This window comes from Meriones unguiculatus, chromosome 8, assembly GCF_030254825.1.
Source record: "Meriones unguiculatus strain TT.TT164.6M chromosome 8, Bangor_MerUng_6.1, whole genome shotgun sequence".
Lineage (NCBI taxonomy): Eukaryota > Metazoa > Chordata > Mammalia > Rodentia > Muridae > Meriones > Meriones unguiculatus.
In genome coordinates, this window is record NC_083356.1 from 79,027,346 (window position 1) to 79,048,926 (window position 21,581).

The window sequence follows — 21,581 nt, forward strand, 5'->3', positions numbered from 1 at the left end:
CAGTGCATAAAGATAAGGGAATTTTCTTATTTCTGACATGGATTTGAAGTCGAACTTTGAATGAGTGGCTCAGCTTTGGTGTCTTGACCTGTGTAATGGTTAGAATAACTGTTGTTTACTCAGCAGGTAAGATTGCACGAGAATCAAACTGTTGTGTCCTTTATTTACAAGTAGGAGTAATTGTACATGGTAGCATATGCTTCTAATTCCAGCCCTTGGGAGTCTGAGGTAGTCACACAGTAAGACCTTATCTTAAAAAAAAAAAAAAAAAAAAAAAATTAAAAACAAACAAACAAAAGTTAATGCAAGAAGTTGGAGTTATCCATATTATTACTAGAATATGAAAATCGTTATGTGCAAACTAGAAATTATATGCTGATCATTCTGTTGACAGAATTTTAACATAGCATTTTGAGAGGTAAATTTCACCAGTTTTTTCTGTTTGATGTGATTTATATACATTGACCTTACACATAATTTTAGGAACGTTTATACAAATAATTGATGTAGCTTTAATCTTACTGTAAGTATTCACATGCATCCCTGCTTTTAAACAAATCACTGAGAGTTGAACAGCTTTACTCAAGGCCTTCTTTGTTTTACAACACTGTTCAGTAGAAGGCTGTTTTATTGTCTTTTGAATTTGGTCATACAATGAAAAGCAAGATGCCAGAGAAAAGCTGCCTGCACTGTGGATTGTGCATGTAGTAGCATATGATGCCTTTGATACTGTGGAGTCAATAAATCTAACTGAATATAGTGGCTGTGCTTATTTGGCTATTGACATTGTACATCTCAGGAGGAAGAAATGGAAAGAATTGAGTCCTAAACACTATAAATTATTAAATCTTAGAGTCATCATTGATAGCATAGGAATCCAAAAACGAGACATGAATCATTTCTTCCACTAATCAAATTTTGTACTTCAGCTGCTAATATGAAAATTAGGTTTATTTATTTCAGATCATCAAGATAAAAATGAATATAAGGTTTTAGAGGGCCATTCAGATTTCATTAATGGTTTGCTGTTTCATCCCAGAGAAGGCCAAGCAATTGCAAGTGTGAGTAATTACTATACGTGCAGTGGTGAACTTGGAAGGAAGGCAGACAGCTCACTTACTCGTTTCCTCTGGAGTGCGTGTGCTGGCACCCTGAGGGCGATTTTAAGTTGATGGTTGTGGAGGCAGCCGTCTGGCTTAATGCCTTTGGTGCATTTGTCCCTTGAATCAAAACAGGTACCATTAATGTCAGCACACTCTTGCTTCATAAACACCTTCAAAGTTGAAGCTATTACAGGAAGTGGTTGGTTTGTTTGGGATATAACTTGGTTAGTTAGCATTTTTCATATGGGCCCAGCCTGCTTAGTCATTAGTCAGGTGGTTTGCAATTACTAAAACTAGTTTGCAACCACTGGCAAATCAGTTTCAAATCACTCCATCCTTGTTGGTTGAGACATTGGGATTTCCCTCTTTCCTATCATAGATCTCTCCAACAGTGTAGAATGTGGAAGAGACCACAAGCAGTTCAATATAGTTTGAGGTGTAAAATTTTTCCTGTACTTCATTTTCTTGTATGCTTTTTTTTTGGAAACTTCTGTGTTGTAAATCCAATATACTATAAATTCTTCTTAAAAATCACTACAATCCTTATTAATAAGGATTATATATTTTGAACTCCTCTATTTTTTAAAAGCCTCAAGATAAGGATTAGCTCACTTTGGCATTAAGGTTTATCCTTACTCTTTTCTTTAGGAGTCTATGGGCAAAAGTTCAGATGGAAAGTCATATGTTATTACTGGAAGCTGGAATCCAAAATCTCCACATTTTCAAGTTGTGAATGAAGAAACTCCTAAAGGTAGTAAAGAGGTTTTTTGGGTTTTTGTTTGTTTGTTTGTTTGTTTGTTTTTTTAAGATTTATTTATTATGTTACATGTATGGGTGTTTTAGCTACACGTACGTCTGTGTAACACATTCATGCCTGATGTTAACAGAGGCTAGAAGAGAGTGTTAAGTCTCTTGAAACTGGAGTTACAGATAATTGAGCTACAGTGTGGGTGCTGGGAATTAAACTTGATTCCCCCAAAAGAGTAGCAAGTCCTGTTAACCACTGAGCACCACTCCAGCCCCCAGATGATACTGGTTTTTTTTTTTTGAGTTTTTGGTTTTTCAGACATGGACTCTGTGTAGTTTTGGATGGCCTGTAACTTACCATGTAGACCAGGCTTACCTCGAACTCACAGAGATCCTCTTGCCTTCCCTCTCAGTGCTGAGAATAATGATGTTCACCACCATACCTGGCCTGGTGATCAAGATTTTTTTTTTATGTACACATTCTATTATTAGGAAATCTTCTTGTTTGTTTGTTGTTGTTTGAGACAGGGTTTGTCTGTGTAGACTTACTTTGTAGACCAGGCTGGCCTTGAACTCACAGATCTCCACCTGCCTCTTCCTCCCCAAGTGCTGGGATTACAGGAGTGCCACCACACCCAGCTTATTAGGAAATCTTAATGAAATAAATAATTTGAATAATCCTTGAATTTCTTACATTTTATTCTTGAATTTTCTTAAATTTTTAAATTTAACCTAAAAAAATGGTATCATTTTTGTTATTTTCCTTTTTTTCTCTTTCCCTTTTTTTCATTATATTTATGTATTTGTGTGTGTGGATATATGTGCTGGGAAGGAGAGTGTTAGCCAGGGTACAAGTGGAGTTCAATGGAAATTGGTCCTCTTCTTCCACCATCAATAATTTGGGGATTGAACATAGATCATCGGGATTGGTGGCAAGCACCTTTTCCTCCTGAGCCATAATTGCTTGGCTTCTCTTATTTCTTTTAAGTAGACTTCTAAAATTTGGTTTTGTAGAGATAATCCCTGCATATATAGTTTTAAAAAAATCAAACATTATATATAGAGAGAAAAGACAGTCTTCCACTGTCCGTTCCCACAGAGAGACTCAAAGCTATTTCTTAGGCTGCTTCAAAGATAGTTTCTGTAGGAATATTTTCTGAAGTCGACCTACTGAGTAATGCATAAACAAGTTTTCTCATCCGGGCATGGTGGCGCACACATTTAATCCTAGCACTTGGGAGGCAGAAGCAGGTGGATCTCTGGGGGTTGATGCCAGCCTGGGCTACAGAGCGAGTTCCAGGATAGCTAGGCTTCCACAGAGAAACCCTGTTTTAAAACAAACAAACAAAAACACCTCAAAACAAAACAGGCTATCTTAAATACTTAAAAGCAATTACTTAAGTGATTAAATGGGCAAATATATTTCCGTCTTTTCTTTCTCATTTCTATTCCTCTCTAGATAAAGTGTTGTTCATGACAACAGCTGTGGATTTGGTGATAACAGAAGTACAGGAGCCTGTTCGATTTCTCCTGGAGACAAAAGTCCGAGTTTGCTCACCTAATGAAAGGCTGTTCTGGCCCTTCAGCAAACGAAGCACTACTGAAAGCTTCTTTCTGAAACTGAAGCAGGTACTTCGTCTCCAGGGCGTAAAGGGAACACAAGAAAGGAGGGTGGCACCTGAGGCTGGTTGGTCATTGATTGTTAGACCTTTCAAGCGGTCATATACCTTTTAAGTATATTAAGAAAACTCATTTATTAACTCTTGCTCACATTGTAATTCAATACTCTTCACCATTTCTGAAGCTCCAGGGTTCCTGTGTCCTCATTTGGACCTCATCCTGAAGAATATTTAGCATTCTTCAAATCGTGGAGCTGATGAAAGTGTGTTTCTCCTAAATCTTTATTTCACCTCATTCAATATGGTGTTTCTCTGAATGTAAGGTTCTTTTTACCTTCCGCAGCTCACTACTATATCTGTTGAAGAAGAGTTGTTTGTTTGTTTGTTTGTTTGTTTTTATACTTCTGGAATGTCTAGCTAGTTTTTTAGTGTGTTTTTTCTTTTGTTTTAATGGTTTTTGTTTTCTCTTGAGATTTTGTTGCTCTTTTTTGAACAGATTTTCTTTGACAGCTTGAGTGTTATATTATTATAGATCCTTCAGAAATTACTGAATGATCTTTAAAGGAATGATGAATAATATCTTCCTTTTTATTTGTGTTGTGATTTCAGATGAGTTATTTATGACGGTTTAGATTGTATTGTGTTCTCTTGAAAAAGATCATTTTCCTTCTTGCTTTTTTTAGATAGCAGTTAACTTTGACAGGAGTCAATTGCTCTACATTTTCTGTAATGGCAGAGGTGAAATATGGTGTACTCTTTAGCCTTTCTTGGCTCTCAATTTTCCCACCACATACTAGTTCTTATTTTTTGTCTCTTCATGGCTGCTGCTGCCATTGCTGTTGCCTCTTTGTTCTCTTCCCTTCCTTCATCACCCTTCTTCTCTTCCTTGTTTTTCTTCCTTCATCCTCCTTTATTCTTCTTGTTGAGCAAATATTTTACCACTGATGTACACTGTGTAGTCAAATTTCTTGAAACAAGTCAGGGTCCCTTTTGACTTAAATCGCTAATCTGAGTTCTTATCTCCCTTTACCGTTCTGCAGCATTTGACATAGATGATCTCTTCTTTCTCCTTAAATACCTATTCCTTATTTTATTTTTAGGACATCTCAGACTTACCCCACCCACAGATGCCTTTAGTGTTGCAGTTTATGCCATTATCTAATAGTTTTGTAGGCCAAGAATTTTACTCTTTTTATTCTTTCTGCCTCCCTATCCATTGTTTGAGCAGATCCTAAATAGGACCTAAACACGACCTTTCAAGACCTGTCTTGTCTGATGTTGTAGTAAATGAAAAAATTGTTGGGCTATATAATCTTTATTATTATTATTATTATTATTATTATTATTATTATTATCATCCCTAAGATTATCCAACCTTTATGGTTCAGTAAGGACATAGCATCCACTATTAAAAAAAAGAACTTACATAGTAACCTCAAATCCTGGACTGTTTTTGCACTTGGCTTTGAATCCTGGACTGTTTTTGCAGTTGGCTTTAATAGCAGGAGTTCCCACTCTGATTTGTTATGCAAATTAAGTTGATCAGGACCAATCTGCTTGTTTTGTTTCCTATGTGCTGGGATTAAAGGCATGTGCCATCACCGTTTTGTTTAAAATATTTTATTTTAAATCCATATCATTCTAACGCAAAGCCTTTAAATAAGCAAAGAAACAAGAAATTTTAAAGTTTTGGTCTCTAACAAGCAAAGCCCAGTTAATCATATTTTGAAACTTAGTTGTTGCAAAAGTGTATCAGACGACCCTTCTCAGAAAGAGCTTGCATCTTGTAGCCAGAGAGCTTTGAATTTCAGCCATTATCAATCTAGTTTGTATAAGGAAGAGTACCCTTTCTATAGTCCAAAACTGTCATCTTTATGTGGTATATATCATATAACATATTTATTCTTATGTTTCTTAGCCATTTTATAATCTCTGCTAAGGCAATATTCACTGATTTATCATAAGGACTTAGAATATCCTACTTAGATAACAGTAATTATTTTTATTCCTTTCAAGAAGAATTGAGATTATGTACTTTCAGCTTTGACTTTCTATTATACAAAATTCAAATTAAAATATTATGTGTGGATTTGCTTCAGTGTATGTTGCCCTATCAATATAAATTTTGAATCCATTGTATCCAGATTAGTTCTAATGACTCAGTTTAGGCAAAAACAAGCAGAGTTGGAATAAGGGTTTCTTTTCTCAGGAGACAGAGTCACCCTACATCTCCACAGGAGCAAGGGATTAACATAAGATCAGCATCATCAGTTTAACTGATGACCAGCTTTGTTACTTTGAGCACCTTTTTTCAACTGTCTCTCAGTTTACTGAATTCTCCATTGGCAACAATCAAATCTCCCTCATTCCGTTACTGTGACATTAATGAGAAGTTCTGTAAAGTTTAGATTGGAAATTCTCTATACATTTTAGTTGAGAAATACTGTGGAGCCTCTTGAGATGTGACAAAACCAGAAAACTCTTTAAGTTGTAAAATGAGAACATTGTTTTAACACTTAATTATTTACCCATTTAGAAAGCCTTATGCAGTCAAGGTCAGGCTCAAAGCCAGAATTTCTTCTACCTCAGTTTCCTGAGCGTTAAGAATTACAGGCTGTGCCACACCCAGCAGCAGCTGTTGTTTTGATGAGAGAACAGCACTGAGGGGGAAGAACACTGCAGAAATCAAACAGTTTGGGAACATTACTCCATGTTTAGGGAGAAAAGGAAAATACTTGTTTTTCTTTTCTTTTTTTGTTTTTTGAGACAGTGTTTCTCCGTGTAACAGAGCCCTGACTGTTCTGGACTCACTTTGTAGACAAGATTGGCCTAGAACTCAGAGATCCTCCTGCCTCTGCCTCCCAAGTGCTGGGGTTAGAAGCATGTGCTACCATACTTGTCAGAATAATACTGTGACTCTAGTTTCTGAGACTGTCTTGGCCTCCAGTTTCCAAATACTGACACAGAGACTATTATTATTCATTATAGTTGAGGCCTTAGCTTGGGCTACTTCACAGCTAGTGTGGCTAAATTAATTAACCCAATATTCTAGTCCACATCTTGCCTTTGGCCCATTAGCTCTCTCAGTCCCGAGACATGTTCTTTTGACCTCCCTGTTGTGCTAGTGAATCTCTAGTGCCTGATTCTTCCCACAGTTCCCATCTCTGCCCAGAAGTCCTGCCTTTTCTCTCCTGACTCACTGTCGTCTCTTTACTATACCAATCAGGAGGTGATGGTGGTCCATGTTTACAAAATACTGAAGCAGGTGATGCTTCATAAAAATAACAGTACCAAAGTCTGACAGTATACAGCTCTCTGCTGGTACAGAAATCAACATGTGAATGTTACAAAGACAACCTTTACATTATACACAAAAGATTACTCCGACATCTCCCCCTTTTAGTCCAATAAAAGGCTCTTTCTATAAAATCAATAAACTATATACAATAAAAAACAATTACGAGAACTATCAGGTAAGAATTACATTCAAAATGTCCAGTCCATATATATTTGGCAACCTTGGAGAAAGCACTTTACTATCTATACTGTTTAGTTCAGTTATGTACATAAATCATTTTTTATCATAATTTACATTACCAATGTAAAAATATCTTTTTAGACTTTAAAACATTTCTTAAATCCTAAACAACTTAAGCTTATATGTGAGACTACAACTATCTAGTCTTTAATCCCATCAGAGACCTGAGAAGGATAAATATTACCTGAGTAAACAAGAAGGTCATAACGAGCAGCTTCTAAAACTGTAAAAATGACAGAGACTGATAGCTGCCTGGACAGTCACCTAAGATTCCTCTGTAACATTTGGGCATCCATCTTTGGCCTGTAGGCCCAGAATATCTGACAGACTTTCTGTGAAGCAGGAATTATTTAGAACTGTCCTATCTTTTCCCTACAAAGTTGGTCAGTCGACTTTCCAGTGTCCTGCTTGTCCAGTTTGGACAAGCTGCTGCCAAGTCTTAGTAAGGGCTGTTTTTCCCCCAGTGGTAGCTTTGCCACACTTGAAGCAGGCTCCATGTGGAGGTTTTTTGTGCCCATCATCTTCTTTGAAGGATAATGGTGGCACTGCCAGGAGTTGACACATATCTGTCAGAAAAGCCTTTTTGTTTGTTGGTTGGTGGTTTGGCTTTTTGAGAAAGGCTTTCTCTGTGTAGCCTTGGCTATTCTGGAATAGCTTTGTAGACCAAGCTGGCTTTAAATTCACAGAGATCACCTGCCTCTGCCTCCCCAGGTGCTAGATTACAGGTGTGTGCCATCGCCCCCAGCTAGAAAAGCCTTTTGTTAATAATATATCTTAAATGTCATATTCTGCAGGTCTCTGAAGGGTTTGAAAACTGTCTATCTATCTAAAATAAATCTAAATAGGTAAACGTTGCTTGTTCTAGCTATTTACTATCTGCTTAAATTTAAAAAACATCTACAGGAGGCTAAATTAAGCTTACTTCTGTAATTAACTAAATTAGTACCTAACAAGACTACAAGTTTTATTATAGGTGACTAACTTGCAGTCCTTAATTATCCTTAAGTTTGTAGTAGCTTTCAAACGACTAGAGCTTTATGTTAAATTTTTAAATGAGTTTCATAGATAAAATACCTTAAACAAGAGTTACACATATATGCAGTGCATTATAGCAAATATAACCTTAAATTTTTATCACTATAAAAAATCCATACCAGTGTTTTATTTGAGAATTATAGTTGCTTTCTAGTCTAAAAGTAGATTAAGTAATCAACTTCTTTTCTGTCTTTTCATCCCTATATCTTCCCCTTTTGTTTATTCACCCTCCTCCCTTCTTTCCCCCCTAACACTAGAGAGGAGAGAAGGAAAGCTAGAGGAGAGAAAGAAAAAAGTGATCCCTGACTCAAATCTCCTTACCTTTGTTTTGTTCTTGACCATGACCATTAACTCCTTGTAGCCAACCCTCCCAAATGACAACAAGCATCCATCATATACCAACCGATCAAAAACCACCCACCCCACCTCTTGGGAATGGGTTTGTTGTGTTCTTAAAATTGCTTCCAGCAGTCTGGGGTCAATGGCATCTTTTGGGGACCCTAAGAAAATTGGGATATATAGTTTTAGGAGAGCTAGCTGTATCATTTGCTGTCCAGACTCTGTGATAGGAAAGTATATGGCTTAATTGAAGTCCCAGCTAAAGCAGTTTGTGAGGCTGAACCATCTGAGCTAGCCACTTTGGAGTTTTGCTAGAGTCAGAATTTTGAGGCAATAGCTACTGACGCAGTGTGTGAGTGAGGCTGGATTACCTGGGCTAGTTTTCTTGTCTTCAATGATGTCTGGTTCTTTTGTTCTGAAGACACATTTTTAATGGTAATATACATTTCTGCATTCACGTATGGAATGTGTGGCATGCGCAAATCAGCTAAAGATGATTCTCTGCTCTCTGTTTAACCTCTCTGTTTAAGTTATAGTTTGATGAAAGACATCAAACTATATAACCAAACTGTAATATAAATTTCCATCCATGCCATGTGAAAGGATGGCATGTAATATTAAGTCATGAGGACTCCGAGCCAACAAGATTTATGGGCTACACAGAGACATTCATGTCTCAGCCAGCCTCAGAGCTGTTCCCATGTTGAGGGATCAGCACATATGCCACTTATTTTATTGTTTTTCTGGGTCTCTTCCTTCATGTCTATAGCCATGATTTTCAGGAGGTTCCCCCTGGTCAGATCTGATATTTATTTACTTTGAAGGAATTCACAGCTTTTCATTTCCTGTTGAAACAAAGATATACCTCTCCCCAACATAGTACATTTCCTGATTTCCATTCTGAAGTTAACCATAACATGAAATTAATAAAGCAACAATTTTCTTCAACCCAGCTGGCTCCCAAATAATTGACACAGAGAGACTATGATTTATTTTATTAGATTAAATGCACAATAACTGGTCATTATTTTTCTATTCTAATCTAACCTAGGACCTCCCAGCCAAAATCCCCTTAATACCTGTATCTATGGTTATCTGTGTTTTTTTTCCCTCTCTCCTCCTTGTGGCTGAATCCCTCTCATCTATTTGTCTCCTTCCCTTGCTGGAATCGGAAGTCCCATCCTATTCTATTGCCCAGTTACTGGCTGGCTAGCTTTTTATTGACAAGACAGAGACTCAATGGTAAGCAGGGTTTACACAAACTTAAGACAGGAAATTCTTAGAGTAAGCATTCCAGTGCCATGTCCGGATTGAAACCAAATAGTAGGATAGAGAAATCAGCATTTGAGTAATACAGGGGTAAACATTGCACCACATATAATAACATGCCAACAGTTAACACATCCTTATAATATATGGGCTATTTTAATTCAGCAGCCCTTTCTAAAATCCAGTGTTTGTCAGCAGCTGTGCTGCCTGCCTTGTTGACATTTAAAAAAATTTAAGGCCAATAAAGCATTATTTATCTTTCTCAAATCCCTTATCCCCCTTCTATTTTATGATTGTGTCCTTCAAAGAATAGCTAGATCCTTTTACAATTGCTTGATCTGTAGGATTGTAATATATATCAGTTATGTTGTAATATTTAAAGAATTACTGTATGTTACTGGATACATATGCCAGACCATTATCAGTTTTAATTTGTAAAGATATTCCTAATACAGGCATACCTTCTATTAAATGTGTGATTATATAACCAGCCTTTTCATAACTCAAGGCAGAGACCCATTGGAATACTGAATGGGTGTCAGTTGTTTGATGTACATACTTTAATTTTTCAGACTCTGCAAGTTGAAACACATCCGTCTGGCAAATTTTATTTCTTTGCTTACATTTAGGGTCACTTCCAGCAGGCATGGAGCTTAGTTACACACAGAACATGTAGGACAAATGTATGATTTCCTTGGCTTGTCTCCAAGTAACAGAAAATTGTTTTCTGTAAACTTCTATTTACATGATGTCTTTTATGAAATTTTGAAGTCTTTAATACATTTCTTATTAATGGGCTTATGTCTTCCTAATACCCATGGTCCTGGCAAACCTGTATGAGACTGGATTACTTATTATGGTTGTGTAAATAAAAAGGTTAATTCTGAATCATCTGGAGTAAATTCAGCAGTTTCTATGTGCAAACGACTCTCTGCATCTTGAGAGTCAGTAATTCTATGAAGAGATTCTGTAAAATCTAATAGAGCCATGACAATAACATGTAAATCTGCACTGAAGCATATGGAGTTTGGATTATTTTACTTATTTTTTCTGACGTGTAGCCTGCTATCCTGATTTATTGGCATCTGTGTAAAAGCTTAAAAAATTGTTGTTCTCACTATGCGAAGAAAACTCCAATTAGTTTTTTATGTATATAAACTGAAGTCACTGCCTTTGTAGTTATTAATTTCTTATTAATTTGTTGTTGATCTCTCCTAAAACAACCACTGCAAACTGTTCGCCAGTCCTCACTTATTACCCATAATGTGATTTCAGCATTAGTGCGCGGCATTTCAATCTCTACTGTGTCTGTCCCTGCTAATTGAGGAAGTCTTTTTCTCCTTTTCACGATCAAATCAGAAACCTTTTTTATGTAGGTTTTAAATTTTTTACTGTTTATGTGCTAAAAATAGTCCTTCAAAGATATCTTCTCTCTGCATAAGAATTCCAATGAGAGAATGAGGGCAAGGTAAAATAACTTAAATGCTATCCAGCTTTAGATACAGTTTTGGGCCTTAGCCATTTAATATCTCCCAACAGTTTTAGAAAATCAAGAGTTTGTAATTGGTCTCTTCTGATCTGTACCTTCTGTGGCTGGATATTCTACAGACCTATCTTATATTTTAGGTAATTAATAGAGCCTTTTTCTTTGTTATTTTTTCTGGAGTAATTTATGATCTCCAACAAGGCAAAATTCTCTTTACCTTATCAAATATTTTTCTAAGGTATCTGCATCAGAATCAGCCAGCAAGATATCATCCATATAATGATAACTTATAGATTGAAGAATTTGTTTACAAGTCATTTCTAATGGCTGATGCACAAAATATTGGCACAAGGTGGAACTGCTAACATTTCTTGTGGCAAGACTTTCTACTGCTATCTCTTAGTTGGCACAGTTAAATGTGAGTTATTGAGAAAATGTAATCTTTTAAAGCAATCATTATAACAGGCCATGCCTCAGCTAACAAAAAAGTCAAAGGGAGTCCAGGTGGTAAGGAACTCACAGGCTAAATTACTTTATGGATTGCTCTCAGATCTGTCATCATCTTCCATTTTCCGGATTGCTTTTTAAGGACAAATATAGGAGAATCGTAAGGGCTGGTTGACTCTTCTATATGTTGAGCTTTCACCTGCTTTTGGATCAGCTGTTCTTGTGCCTGCAACTTTTCTTTATTTAAGGGCTGTTGCTCTACCCAAACAGGCTTATCAGTTAACCATTTTAGTGGTGGAACAATTGGTACTCTATTAGCGATGGCCCTCCTTATAAATTTGGAGAGCTAACCTCTTCTCTGTCCTGCTTATGGACAGCTTTGACAGTTTGTTTTGTTTTGGTTTTGCTTCTGCTTTTTTGAGACAGGGTTTTTCTGTATAGCTATAGCTGTCCTGGACTCACTTTGTAGACAAGGCTGGCCTCAAACTCATAGCAATGCACCTGCCTCTGCCTCCCCTAGTACTGGGATTAAAAGCTTGCGCCACCATGCCTAGCTAGCTTGGACAGTCTTTAACTGTCATTGATGACATTTTTCACTATCTTTTTCAGGAATATCTCCTCTTTTACAGCTTGTCTCTGAACTGGATTCAAGCTAATCTGTGCTTGCCTGTGTTGCAATAGATCCCTTCCCTATAAATTCATGCCTGTATCTGCCACATACGGCTTCAATTTTTCTACCTGACCTTCTGGTCTTAATCATTTAGTCTATTTTATACTTTGTTTTACCTGAGACAATGTCCTAATTTCTAGGAGCTATGTAAATGTCTTTTGAAGTGGCCAAGCCGAATTCCAGGAGTCTTGTGAAATTATTGTTACATCTGCTCTTCAATTAGGCCTTCAATCTCAGTTCCATCTCATGCTAATTTTAATCTTTGTCTCTTATCATTTATAACAGTATGCCAAAATACCTGTTTTCTGGTATCTTTAGAATCTGCTGTTCTTTCTGTAGGAGCTGCTCTATCTCTTATTAAATAGTTTATTTAAGTTTAGAGCAGCACTGTTTGCTCTACCAGGCTTTAATTTTTCTATTTGCTTTCTAGAATATTTTTTTCTCAGCTGGTAGGGAACAAATGTCTCATGTTGTTTTTTGCCTGGCCCTAAGCAAGGCTCCTTATCCAGTTTTCCTACAGTAAGGAATTGCCTCAAATATCTCTGGATGGCCTACATTCATAAGCCCTTCCACATCTACATAGCCCAGGAAACTTTCTCCTTGAATTATCATTAGAGAAAAATTAATGCTTTGGAACTGTTTCTCTACAGTCTTTAGGAAATGACCTGATCTTTCACAGACATAACAGTGGACATTTTGAGTTCTTATAGCTTTTATATTTGTCTATCCAAACATAATTGAATTGTGAGCATTAGGTTTAATACCCAAAGTAGTTTTAATCCATTCATAAATAGGTGTGGATCTAGCCCTTAAAGGTCTAATAGCCTTTTGCATTCAGCATTAGCATTCTCAGAAAGCTAAAGGTTCAATTATAATTTCTCTAGCATTTGGGTCTGATACTACTTTATTTGGAGCTGTAGTTCATCTTTGTAAAATATCAGTGAAAGATTAATTTGAACCTTGGCCTATATCTGTAATTGATTCAGGTCATCCTTGTTGTTCAACCTTGTCTTAAGCATTTAAAGCCATTGTAGGACATTGTTCTACAATGCCATCATCAAACTTAATCTGTACTCTCTTAATTCGAAATATGGACCTTCACCTAGTAACAGATTCTTTGACAATATCAATGCCTCTAGTTCAGTTTCATTGCTCCATAATTGAAGACTCATTTTTTTCCAGCATGTTAGCTGTTGTAGTTGAGGGCCAGGTTCTAAGGAAACTGTCATCAAATCTTTTGCAATTATACAATTTTGTGTGGCCCAATTATTAAGTATTTGTCTTACAGGTTGTTACTGCTTTTTAAATCTCTTTAAATCTAGTGCCTCTATGGGCTACCATCCAAATTCTTGATAACTTTGTGGATTTATTTCCTCTGGGTCTCATTTTCTTATTATTGTATCTGGAAAAATCTGTAGGTTTTCTAATGGACTTGGACGGCCATTTCCAGTGTTATCACAAGATGTATGCTTTCGATTAGATTCATCTGAAGAGGATTTTGATTTAAAGGACTGTTTAATTTTTTTGTTCTATTGCTTATAACTTAGCATGGATTTTTTTTCTCTCTGTCTCCTTTTCTAAGTCTGCTTTAATCTAATATTTTTTAAGGAGAGCATATAAAAGTGTAATCATTACTGAAAATATAATTATTTCTATGCTGATAATAGAAACAAAATTATACAGGGTCCAAGTGCCCTTTGTCATTACATTCTCCACTTTTTAAACACAGGAAGTATTTTTCTTTTAGTCTCTCTAACTCTCTTCTTCCTTTGGAGACTTCACTTTTTTATTTTCAACTGAGTAGTCTTTTTCTATGACTGTGTCTATATCCAGTTTCTTTTCTTTCGTCATCACATACATTAACGAATCAGAGGGTTTTTTCAGTCTGGAATGGCTTTCTCCTGCCTGCAATTGCTGTTGTGCTTTTCAAGCTGCTGTGGACTGGCTGTCAGCTGAATTCTGCTTCAGCTGCTTTACTCATAGAGAAGGGGCAGTTCCACACGTTGGTGCTTGCTGCTGCTGACTGTAGTGCTTCTGTGCATTGGGTCCGTGAGCTCATGGGCTCTTCCACCCAACTCTGGCTGCAGCCACCGTCTGCTCGCCCTTGTAGCAGTAGGCCTTCCTTGGCTGGTGTTCTTTCCCACTCTCTGTCACCACCTGTTCTGGGACCATATGCCCAGCCATGCTGGGCTGTGTCCATGCCTGTTACCTTTGCCCACTGTGGGCCCACAGCAGCCTTCCTGCCTGAGCAGCAAGGTTCAGAAGGGTCAGTCACCACTACCCACCACCTCTTTCCCCTCTCACCTCCCCCTCCCCAAACACACAGTGCACATGCATGTAGCTTCTTGCCTGTGCAGTAGTCTAGACCTGTCAGAGAGACTGCAGTCTCTCCTTCCTGCTCGCTGACGTGCTCGGTTGGTAGGAAACTACATCTAACTCCTGTATCTAGAAATTTTTCTCATCTTTTTCAGGCTGTATGCTTGAATTACCTGCCTCTATGTTAGATGCCAAATATCACCATACTGACTATGACCCTCCAACTCCTGAATAATGACAGAGACTTTTCTATAGCTTAGTCCTTAGCTTAGGTTACCTCGAAGCTATCTTGACTAAACTAATTAACCTGCTATTCTAGTCTACCTCTTACCATGTAGCCTGTTAGCTCTCACTCAGTCATGGCACCTTGTTGTTTCATCCACCTTCGTGTTGCACTGACAAATCTCCATCTCCTGCTACCAATTCTTCCTTCAGTTCCTGTCTCCACCTGGAAGTCCCACCTTTCTTCTCCTGCCTCAGCTATTGGTTATCAACCCTTTATTATACCAATCAGAAGGTTATGGAGGTGTATGTTTACAAAATACTGAGGCAGGTGATACTTTATCAAAACAACAGTACCAAAGTCTGGACAGTATCAGCTCTACAAAGACAACCTTTACATAGTGCTCAAAAAGATTATCCCAAACTTCCAGAGCAGTGTTTCAGTGCTAAAGTGGTGTCTGCACTCCAGAGGACCTGGGTTCAATTCCTACTATTCACATGGTGGCTTACAGCCATCTGGAACTTCAGTTCCAGGGGATCCAACATCCTCTCCTGGCCTCTCAGTCCCTTCATATGCATTGTATACAGACATCAGTGCAGACAAAATACTGATAACCATACCCATGCTCATACACATAAAATGAAAACAAATCTTTTGAAAGTGTCTAGAGCAAGAGGCAATGAATAAAAACTAAATTGTATAATGTTTTTAGTACAGACTTATAAGTTTGTTTAAAAGTTTCTGGTTTGTTAGTCTTGTGTTAGTGGACATAAAAGAGCTCCCCTGTTACTACATTTCTTGGGAGTATCCAGTTATATTTGTCTTAAGGTCTACATGGCCTACTGGGATGAAAAGATGGCTCAGTGGTTAAGAATACTTGTTCTTGCAGAGGACCTGGGTTTATCCCTTAATGCCCATATATTAGCTCCAACCATACAATAATACATAACTCTGGTTCTGGGGGATCCAGCACCCCTTTCTGGCTTCTGTGGTCATCAGGCACACATATGTGGTACACATACATACATGTAGGCAAAAGAATAAAATATACAAATAAATAAAAATTTTTAGACCGTGTGGGTTTGCAGGAATATTATATTTCTGGTTGAGTGTAGTACTCGAGGGATTTTTTTTTAATTCCATGAAGAGATTAAAATATATACTGTATATTTTCTAGTACTTTTAGTTTAATTTTTTAAAGTTAGTCCGTAAAGGATGAATTGTTAGGATAAACTAGCTACAATGATACCTATGAGGTAGTTTACTGGATTGTTCTACACTCCTCTGTTAAGGTTTTAAGCTAAACAGAAGCTGAATTTCTACCATTTTCTTTGTGAAAAAGCTGTATTTACATTTGAAAGCTGAGAGGTGGGCAGAAACTTCTAATAATTTCAATTTTACCCTTTTTGGATAAGCCTCTCTGATTTTTGTGGGGGAGGTTTTGGGGCAGAATAGGGAGTGGGAAAATATAGGTAGTGTGTGAAGAATTGGGACATTTTTTTTTGCTTTATAATCCTTATACCACATTGTTAATTTTATGTAAAGTATGAGAAGTATTTAAACACATTTTTATAGTTTTAGATAGTTGAAAAGTCTTAATCTCACTCCTTTTAATTTAATAGCCTGCATTTATTCCAGTTACTTTATTGGCCAGTATCTGATACGTATAACTTTCATAGCAATCCAGTGAGTACATGTACTGTTCTCATGGATGAGGAAATTGATATCTAGGGATAGATGCAAATAATACATTTTGCAGAATGGTTGGGAACACAATATTGTTTTAGACTTTTGAGTGGCAGCCAGGATTCTTCTTTAGAGACATGCTAGTTTTATTTTTCTAATGAAAAGATTTTTTTTTAAATTTACTTAAACAGTTAATTTTTAGCTCTTTTGATTTCTGATCAGACTGAAAATAGAACTACTAAAATGCTTTTTAAAATACATGTATAGTCTTTCTTTGGGTTTTTTGTTTTGCTTTTGCTTTTGCTTTTTGTGAGTTTTTTACACCATAAATAATGAGAAAACAGTTATAGAGATGTCGTTGGGGTTTTTGTTTTTTCTTTCACTAAAATTATCTGGTGACTCAGTAATTCCTTCTTAGGTTGGAAACTTTCCCGTCTGGGTTTGTTTTATTAAGATGAAATCATATTAGAAAAGAAACTTAAAATTAGCAAGGAAAGAAGGGCTACATTCTTTGAACTAAATGTTTAGCATTTACTAAAAAGGATCTAAATACTAAATATTTCAATAGTGGCATAAATGCAAAACCAACCAGGTATTTTTAGCACTATAAAAGTGGGGGGTCAAATACTGATACACACATGCTCATCACATACAAAAGAATAAATGTAATTTTTAAAAAGACAGAGGAGGTGAAGAGGTAGATCAGAGGTTAGAAGCACTGGCTACTTTGACAGAACATACCGGGTTGAGTTCCCAACCTTCATGTGATGATTCACCAATATCTGGAACTCCATTCCAGAGGATTCCAGAGGATCCTCTTCTGACCTTTGCAGGTACTATGCACACATAGAGGTAAAAGTCTCCTGCACTTAAGATAAAATTTTAAAAAGTGCGAAGGATAAAGAAATATCAAATTATAAAATTTGGGGGCTTCAGTGGGTGAAAGGGCTTGCTACACAAGCCTGAAGACCTGTATTTGTTTCCCGACTGTCAGATAAAAAGCTGAATATGGTCATGTACATATAAGCCCACAGCTCCTACAGCCAGAGCGGAGAGAGACAGGAGAATAGTCCAGAAGCTATAGGGCCAGCTAGTAGTGTGGTACAAACAACCAGATACTAGAAGAAAACTGACTGTTCAAAGTTATCCTCTGGCTTCCACATGGATGCCATGGTTCACGCACCTCTGCACTTACACATAAGAATAATAATAAACCATAGGAAATTTAATCTATATAATTGTTATTTTGCAAATGAAGTCAGTATCCGCTGAAAAACTTAAATGATGTCACCAAAGTCACAGAGATAAGTCATTAATAAAACTATAACTGATAACCTGGGCTTCTTGGTCCCATATGTTCTGTGTGTGTTATGCATGCATTTACAGAAAACTAGTATACATCTGCCAAATTTGGGAACTATGGAAATGGCTTAGTGGCTAAGACTGCCTGCTGAACAATCACAGAGATCTCAGTTTGAATTCCCAGTGCCCACATAAAAATGTGGTCATGGCTCCACGTGCCTCTAACCCCATTTTTGAGGGGTCAAGGCTGAAATGGTCAAGATTCAGGTTCAGTGAGAGATCCTATTTAAAGGAAATAAGGTGGAGAGTGATAGAGCAGAAAAACTAAAGTCCTTTTCTTATGTCTCTGTCTCTTTTTCTCTCACCCTCTCTTACCACACACATTCACCACAGACATGACATATGTACCATACACATACACCACAGACACACATACACACACACAGGTACACATGCACCACAGACATGACACACATACATCACACACACTATAAAAATACTACCCCAACATTTTAAAGAATCTGTTTTTAAAATGTTCATTTTCTGTGTGTGAGTGTTTGCCCGTATAAAATGTCTCTATACCGTTTATGTGACTGGTGCCAGAGGAGGCCAGAAGAAGACATCTGATCTTCTGGAACTGAAGTTACAGATAGTTAAAAGCCACCATGTGGGTGCTGAAGAACAAAGCCATGTCCTCTGGATGAGCAGCCAGCCAATGCTCTCACGCCTGAGCCATCTCTCCAGCCCCCAAGTTTCAGAATGTTTCAATATACTAGAGAGTGCTTTCACTGCTAACTTAGGAAGTGCATGATCCCAGGTTTTTTTTCTACAGCTCTTAGTGGGAGTGTGATCACTTAAGGTGGGGTTCACTTTCTCTTTTCTTTCTCTTGTATTTAGCAAGTAGTTCTTGGTATAATAGTTTTGGCAGCTTCCAGATACAGTGGGTTTTTCTTTTTTCTTTATCCTCCTCCTCCCTCTTTTTTTCTTTTCCTTTTGTATGTATAGGTAATTTGCCTACATCTGTGTACCATGTGTATACCTTGGACCCACAGGAGACAGAAAGAGGTCTTCAGATCACCTGCGTGTCCATCTGCTGGCAGACAGTTAGGAAACATCATGTGTGTGCTAGGAACCAAACCTGAGGCCTGTGGAAAAGCAGCCAGTGCTCATCATCACTGAGCCATCTCTCCAGCCCCAGGGACATTGATTTTATGACTAAAGGAGGGTGGCCTGTGGCTTGTGTGCTGACAAAGGGGAAGATCTGTGTCCTAGGCAGTTTGGAGTGAGATGGCCTTAAATTATGCTACCCAGATCAACATATAATTTAAAGCTTGTCAATTGCTTACTTCTGTGGTTTTCCATTTCATATTTTAGACTTTACTGGATGACAAGCAGCTGAAAAGGATATACTGGAAAGTATAAACACAGATAAGAGGATTCAACTGTGTCCATGCTTTAGCATTCATTGATTATACATGCCCCAATTCATTGAGTTTATTTACATATTTACTATAGTAACTTAGCGTTACAAAGCTTTCTCTTTTTTGCATTATGAATATTGTTTTAATTAAAGGACCAGTGATATACTTAATAATTTTCATCTTCAAAATTCAAAATAGCAGTTTTACAAGATTAAAACTATCCAGTGAAATTTAAGATTTGTGTGGCACTTTTTTTTTGTCCTTTAAATATGTTTCATTAACATAAATTTGGTACTTGGAATAATTTTGGTTGTGTGACAGATTTGAACACAGAGCTTTGACCTAGACAAGTGCCCAAGTCTGAATTATACTCTAGCCCAGAAGAATTTTTTCATTGTGGTCCTGTTATCATTTGACATATACTTAGGCTTATTTGTTTCTATTTATTTTCAGTTTGGGGGCTTAGGTAATTTGTGTTCTTCTCAGTTTATTATTATTATTATTATTTAATATATAAAATGTTTATATGGAACATGCTGTTTAACAACAGGCATAATAATACAAAACACATTATCAAAGCAGTGTCTCCATTTGTATCTCCTGACCCCATTCCACATATAACAATTACTTATTAGTTTCTAATTTTCTTTTTTGAAGATAATAAAATATTTTATATGTATTTTAACATGTTTTAAAAATATAAATTAGTATGTTGTAGATATTTTTCTGTACCTTGCTATAACCTGAAAATACTCTACATCCATAGGAGTTCTTCAGTCTTCCTTATTGCCTTGTGCTATTGTGCAGTTCAGACAAATCATGTTTTTTTTTTTTTTTAATTAGTTCCCTACTGATGGGTGTATTGATTTTTTCCAGTTATTTGCTATTCTAAATAATGTAGCAATCTAAAATCCTGTACACTTGTTTTGATTATTTGAAAGTGCATGCTAGGGGCTAGAGAGACGGGTCATCAGTTCAGAGTGCTTATTCCTTAAGCTTTGCCTGTCACTTCAGCTGCTGAAAATCGGGCACTCTTTTGGCCTGCAAGTGTACCTGCACATTAGTGCACATGCGCTCATCAATTAAAAAATGATTTTTTTTTTTTAAGAAAGAGAAAGTGCCTCTTAAAATGTTTCCTTTTAGTGGAATCACTGATACATATGAGATTTTGTTACATTTGCCACATTTGACATTGTCAGGATAAAGATAAGCTGAGTCTGAAGTCGGAGGACCTATTTTTCTAAAATCTTGTCAGGAGAATGTTGCCATACTTAAGGTTCTGTTCTGTGGACAGTTTTATCTTTTGATAAATAATGGCAAACATTTTTTTCATGCCTAATGGTAACTCTCCCTTTTTGTATATTTCCTAGTAACATCATTTAATTTTATTTTTTTCTTTTAGATTGTGTGTGTGTGTGTGTGTGTGTGTGTGTGTGTGTGTGTGTGTGTGTTGATAGGGTCTCAAACCAGAGTGAACTCTGAGCTCCTCTGCCTCCAAAGTGCTGGGATTATAGGTTCTTAATGTTATTCATTAGGTTAACCCCTTTGGATACAGTGTTTTCCCTAGTTTTTTACTCATCTTTTCTCTTTAGTTTTAGTGATTCTCTTTGAGTTTGCTACAGTTTCTTTTTATGTACTTGAATTTGTCAAGTTCTCCTTTTAAGCTTCTGAACTTGGCATCAAAGTAAAAATTATTTTCGCATTTTTCTATTACTGTCGTGTTTCTAAATCTCAGATTCATTGATGTGGTGTTCCTCTGTATAGTAAAATGTAGATCTGACTTTACCTCCCAAGGGCTATGCAGTTTTCCAGGTGAAATTCATTAACCATCATAAAGTTCAATCGTTTGTGATGCCCCTTTATCCAGCTTTCGAGTGTGTGTGCATTTTGTAGAGATTTTAACTTCCTGGCCCATCGATAATGGGTTGATGTCAAAGACTTTATGTCTCTCTGTCTGGTGGGGCCACATTCTTTCAGCAGATATTCCTGTGTTTATGGGCTTTCCTAAATACTCTTGCTTATTTTTAAGATAAACATCAAAATCTACTAGTTTACTCTAGTTTAGTTGCTATTGCTTTTATTAAGGAGATGTCATCTTAACCCAGAAATAGGGCTTCATTGGTTCATCTCTGTTCTTCCTTTGATTACAGTTTAAAAATTTACATATGTAAATTATCTAATATTTGTAGAAGATATATATTGCAACATGTAAATTTCAAAGCTTTTCACTATAGAAAATTCGAACAGATAGGTTTTTAAAATAGTTTAATGAAGCCACGTGTGGTGGAACACCTCTGTAATCCAGCACTTGGGAGGCAGAGGTATGTGGATCGCTGTGAGTTCGAGGCCAGCCTGGACTACAAAGCTAGTCCAGGACAGC

At 36.9% G+C, this 21,581-nt stretch overlaps 1 protein-coding gene across 8 annotated transcripts in view; it reads left to right on the forward strand.

Annotated features, from left to right (window-relative positions):
* The window catches only part of Rabgap1 (RAB GTPase activating protein 1), a 126,505-nt gene that overhangs the window by 38,861 nt on the left and 66,063 nt on the right, over nt 1-21,581 (forward strand). For all 8 annotated transcript variants that reach the window (XM_060390060.1, XM_060390062.1, XM_060390063.1 and 5 more), the window contains 2 exons: nt 1,752-1,854; nt 3,310-3,479. In XM_060390060.1, coding sequence (XP_060246043.1) covers nt 1,752-1,854; nt 3,310-3,479 — 273 coding nt within the window. The remainder of the gene's footprint in view (nt 1-1,751; nt 1,855-3,309; nt 3,480-21,581) is intronic.